A 5352-nucleotide genomic window follows, 5' to 3' on the forward strand; every position below is an offset into this window, starting at 1 on the left:
CAGGGCTGTGGAATGTGCTGACTGTTATCTGTGGGGCCAGGAGTCTCTGTTTTTACCTTGTAGGGCAGTTTTCATGCCCGGCCTTGTTTAATCTGTAGTTTCCTGGAAGGGGGCGGGGAATAGCAGGTCGGGGTCAGGGCATGTCTAGGCGTGTCTAAAGCAGCAGCCAAGCATTTTACAGAAGCTAAAAGAGCAATTAGTGGGGGTCTGGAGGGATTGAGGGGTAGCGGGTGAATGAAGAGGGTCTCGGGGTCCTACATGTCTACCATCCAAGTGCTAAGATTACAGGGTGTACCTGTATGTGGTACTGGGGATTGACCCCAGGGCCCTGTCTATGTCAGAGAAGCACTTTACCAACTGAGCCATGTCTCCAGCCCGGGAACTGCATCTTCAGTTCATGGCTAGTGGTGATTGTATTAGACAACATTAGCTGGAGAGTCATAAATTTTGCAGTCTTAAATAGAAACAAATTTACGTCTATATGAGCCAGTCATGAGGTTTCCTTTGCAAATGGGGTTAGCAGATGAAACGGGGGCGGGGGGGCAGGGGGCTAAACTTGTTTAATCCAGATATTAGGTGTGACTTTGGCCCTGAGTGTCTAGCAGACTATGATAAAGGTGGTGAGGAAGGCAGGCCGTGTGAGGGTAACAGGAAGAACATGCCTGAGCTGTCACCCAGTTATTTTCTCAAGAGGAAAGTCGGTGTACTCACTGAAGGAAAACATTCTTGCTCCTGTTGTTACCCACATGCACGCCATGACCCTGGCACTCCTCGGGACCACCATGTCCCTCTCTATCAAGAGGCTCCCGGTCTCCCGAATCTCCCAGTGGTTGTACACAGAAATATATGGGATGGTTTCTCCGGTGCCTGGCTTGGAGTTAGAGAGGACTTGGAAGTTCACCTCAAGATGAAATTCTAAGATTTACTTTAATTTTTATTTATGTGTATGTCTGTATGCCATGTGTGTGCAGGCACTCTCAGAGATCACAAGAGGGTGTTGGATCCCCTGGAACTGGAGTTACAGGCAGCTATCAGCTGCCTGATCTGGATGCTGGGACCTGAACCTGGGTCCTCTGGAAGAACAGTAATTGCTCTTAACCACTGAGCCATCTCCCAGTCTCGAAAGATGAAATTTTTAAAGTGTGATGCTTCAGCCTCACTGCGTGCCAGTACTTCCTGTTCATTGTTTAAAGGGACAGTGGGTAGCACAGGGTCCCGTCTGTTGTGAGACTGTCCGGTGGGCTTGTTCCTTCCCATGTGCTAAGATCCCCACAGACATTGGCTTTTCATTCTCTAATTTTGTTTAAAAATATTGCAGAGAAAATTGATTTGGTACCTATCATAAGGAAGAACTGTTATGAATTTTTTAGGTTTTGTTTATTATTTTTATTTTATGTGTATGAGTGTATTGCCTGCATGTATGTGAGTGCACCCGTGTCGTGCAATGCCGTGGAGGTTGGAAGAGGGCTTCGGATCCCCCTGGAACTGGAGTCAAGGATGGTTTGTAGCCGCCATGTGGGTGCTGGGAATTGAACCCAGGTCCTCTGCAATAGGAGCTGTCAGTGCTCTTAAGTGCTGAGCCATCTCTCCAGCCCTGAGCTGTTATGATTTTAACAGTTTTTGTGGATCCTAGTTAGTGGTTATTCAACTGAACACTATTGTTTGTTTGTTTGTTTGTTTGTTTATTTATTTATTTATTTATTTATTATCTTTTATAATTTGGAATCCTGGGACTGGAGATGTTGCTTAGTTGTAGACTGTCTAGCACGCAAGAGGCCTGGGTTCATCCTCAGCACTGCATACTCTGGGCATGGTGGTTCATGTTTTTAATCCTAGCACTTGTGAGGTGGAGGCAGGAAGATCAGTTCAAGGTCATCCTCAGCTACATACTGAATTGGCGATCAGTATGGGCTACTTAAGACTTTGTCACAAACGAGTCAACCAACCAACCACCAAAAACTACAATTTAGAATCCTAATTTTGCCAGGTTAATTTTCTAATTATTTGTAAATGACCTCATGACATATTTGGTGATACAGTGGTAACGTGTAGGAGGGGAACTTCCCCCTATTTCCCTTTGAATCTCAGTTGTGAGGATATCCGGTAGGTAGAAGGCCACGGGTGAGGGTACAGAGTGCTGGGGTAGCATCTTGTGTCATGCAGCTGGGCTTTCTGCTATGGGGATTCTCTTTTTCTGTTTTATTTCTCTTGTTGCGTTTTTCCCACTTTTTTCTTTGGAACTAGTTTCTAGCTCTCTTCTCTTCAGAATTATATTTAAAGAACAAAAATTAGTGTCTGATCTGTTTTCACTGGTACAGCACACTGTGCTGGCTCCTAACTGATGAGGCCTAGGTGTGTCCATTCAATAGATGTTCTGTGTGTGCATATGCGTCACCTTATCCACAGTAGGCAGATGCTCTACCACTGAGCTACACCCAGCCCTAGGCTTGTTCATAATCTATTCTCTGTGTGTGTGTGTGTGTGTGATCTGTCTTGTCGATCTTTATCATCTGTGCCCACATGTTTGTGTGTTTGCATCTGTATTTCCATCTCTCTCTCTCCCCTCTTTTTGTGTCTGTGTATCTCTTTAGCGTTATCCCCCCCTCCCCGTGGTTTATGTGTTTGTGTATTTGTGTTTGTGTGTATGCATATGTCTGTGTGTCTGTGTCTGCATATATGTGTATCATCTGTCATTTATCTTTGATCCCCCCATGTGCCTGTGTGTCTGTATTGCCATCTATCTCTGTCCTCTGTGTGTATATCTCTGTCTTACCTCTGTTTCTGTCTTGAGGTGGGGGGGTGTATGTATGCATATCTGTCTCTCTGAGTGTATCCTCTATCTTCTCTTTCTCTTCTCTGTGTGTGTGTGTGCGTGTGTGTTTATATCTCTATCCTCTCCCTTTCTCTCTGCTTATTTGTCACTGTGTGTTTGTGTGTCTCTCCATTTACCCTCTGTGTGTATCTGTATGTATGCGTCTCTCTCTCTCTCTCTCTCTCTCTCTCTCTCTCTCTCTCTCTCTCTCTCTCTGTGTGTGTGTATGTTTGTGTCTGTGCTGGAGAGCAAACCCAAGGCCTTACGCATTCTGCTCCTTCTGGATGTGAAGACCATAATATAAAATATAATAAGTAAGAAAATTTACGGAGTTCAGATAGATTCACTGTCTGCTTTGAAATATTTTGAAAATCTTTTAAAATTTATTTCTTTATTTTTTGGTCTTTTGAGACAGGGTCTCTTTGTAGCCCCAGCTGGCCTAGAACTTGTTATGTAGACCAGGCTGGACTCAAACTCACAGAGATCCATGCCTGCTTCTTCCTCCCAAGTGCTGTTATTAAAGGCGTGCACCACCACAGCAGGCTTTAAATTTGTTTTTAAGCTCATTAAAAAAACTTCTTTGGGATAAGACTGAAAGGTTCCATTCATTTTAGGATATATATCCCCCAGTCTGTTCATTTTCAGTAAGTTGAGTCACTGAGGAGATTTTTAACAGGATCACCTTTGCCCCCCCCATGCCACATATATACTGTCATTTGTAACATAAAAATATTTCAGTTAACAGCATATACAATAGTGTCCCATTTGATCACATCCCTTTGGCTATAACTAGATTAGCATCTTAGGTTATGAAGGTACATCTTGTGTTCATACAACTTCGAAGTTGCTAATGGCACGTTTCTCTATGTTATCCATGATCTCTGGTGTGTTACTTACTCTGTGTGACACAGGCCAAGGGAGTTAGAGAATTTGTATGCCAGATGCTGTTGGTCTTTGGGGCATGACATTCATAACTGCTTGGATTTTGGCCTTCTGTCCCCCACTTTACAGAGTCCAGTTAACAATGTGTCTCCGAGTCATCATTAAACATGATTTTCCTGGTCACTGGCCTGCGGTGGTTGACAAGATAGACTACTACTTACAGTTACAGAACACTGGGACCTGGCTTGGCAGTCTGCTGTGCTTGTATCAGCTGGTGAAGACCTATGAGTAAGTCCATTTCTGCTGACTGAGGGGAGCCACCTCATGTCACAGGCTCATAGAGGGTCTGCTGTGGGACTCTGTAGAATCTCAGTATGGAAAATATTGAATCAAATGCAGTTCACGTGTTTACCTGCTGCTGACTCAGTGGCACTTTAGTTTTCTATTGTGTGCTGCTGATTCCCAGGACAGTGAGTGATGAGCTAACAGTGCTTCTCAGGCTTGCCAGATCAAAGGGCTGTTGATCAACAGCTTCCTTGGGGTCTGGCATTTGGCCTCTGGTGAGCCTTTTAAGTAAATGGACTCCAGGTAGAGATCTAAGGGTTTCTTTGGGGCATAAAATTTGCCCTGAGGTTCAGGACTGGGGTTACAGTTACTGGTGAGGTGCAGGGCTGGGGTCACAGTTGCCCTGAGGTGCAGGACTGGGATCAGTTACTGGTGAGGTGCAGGGCTGGGGTCACAGTTGCCCTGAGGTGCAGGACTGGGATCAGTTACTGGTGAGGTGCAGGGCTGGGGTCACAGTTGCCCTGAGGTGCAGGACTGGGATCAGTTACTGGTGAGGTGCAGGGCTGGGGTCACAGTTGCCCTGAGGTAGAGGACTGGGATCACAGTTACTGGTGAGGTACAGGACGAGGATCACAGTTGCTGGCACTCTGTGATGAAGAAAAGTAGTTTTTCTTTGTTTTGAGACAGGGTCTCACGTGGTAGCCCAGGCTGGCCTTGAACTTATGATAGTCCTCTGCCTCCACCTCCTGAGTGCTGAGACAGGTCCCAGCCACTATTCCTAGATAGCTTCCCTTCTTTTTTTAAATAAGATTTATTTGTTTAAGTATATGAGTCTTTTGCCTACATGTGTGTATGTGCACCACATATGTGCAATGCTTGCAGAGGCCAGAAGAGGGTATTGGATCCCCTGGAACTGGAGTTACAGATAGTTGAACTGGCATGTGGGTACTGGGAACTAAACTTGGGTCCTCTGCAAGAGACAGTGCTCTTAACCACTGAGCCATCTCTCCAGCCCCTAGTTTTCCTTCTTGACGGTGGTACTTCAGACGTCCTTGCAGAATTTTTAGAGACCCTCTTAGATTGAGAGAAATGGAAGTGATCTGAGAGCACTTGGACTTGTAAAGTATGTTTCTCTCAATGCAGGGTGATAGAAGAAAATTTTATCAATGTCATTTACATACAATATAATGTCTAAGCTAGCACATCAGTTTGCATTTTATAGGGTTAATTGATTTGATGAGTGTTAAATACTAGAAAAATTCATATATGAAAATTACTAGATAATCTTGAATGCTTGCCTGCCTTCCTTCCTTCCTTCCTTCCTTCCTTCCTTCCTTCCTTCCTTCCTTCCTTCCTTCCTTCCTCCCCACCTC

General features: G+C 44.8%; 1 protein-coding gene across 2 annotated transcripts in view; it reads left to right on the plus strand.

Annotated features, from left to right (window-relative positions):
• Positions 1-5352, plus strand: part of Ipo8 (importin 8) — a 72338-nt gene that overhangs the window by 15646 nt on the left and 51340 nt on the right. For both annotated transcript variants that reach the window (XM_008837611.3, XM_029565642.1), the window contains exon 4: positions 3824-3982. In XM_008837611.3, coding sequence (XP_008835833.1) covers positions 3824-3982 — 159 coding nt within the window. The remainder of the gene's footprint in view (positions 1-3823; positions 3983-5352) is intronic.

This window comes from Nannospalax galili, unplaced genomic scaffold, assembly GCF_000622305.1.
Source record: "Nannospalax galili isolate Female #2095 unplaced genomic scaffold, S.galili_v1.0 scaffold638, whole genome shotgun sequence".
Classification (NCBI taxonomy): domain Eukaryota; kingdom Metazoa; phylum Chordata; class Mammalia; order Rodentia; family Spalacidae; genus Nannospalax; species Nannospalax galili.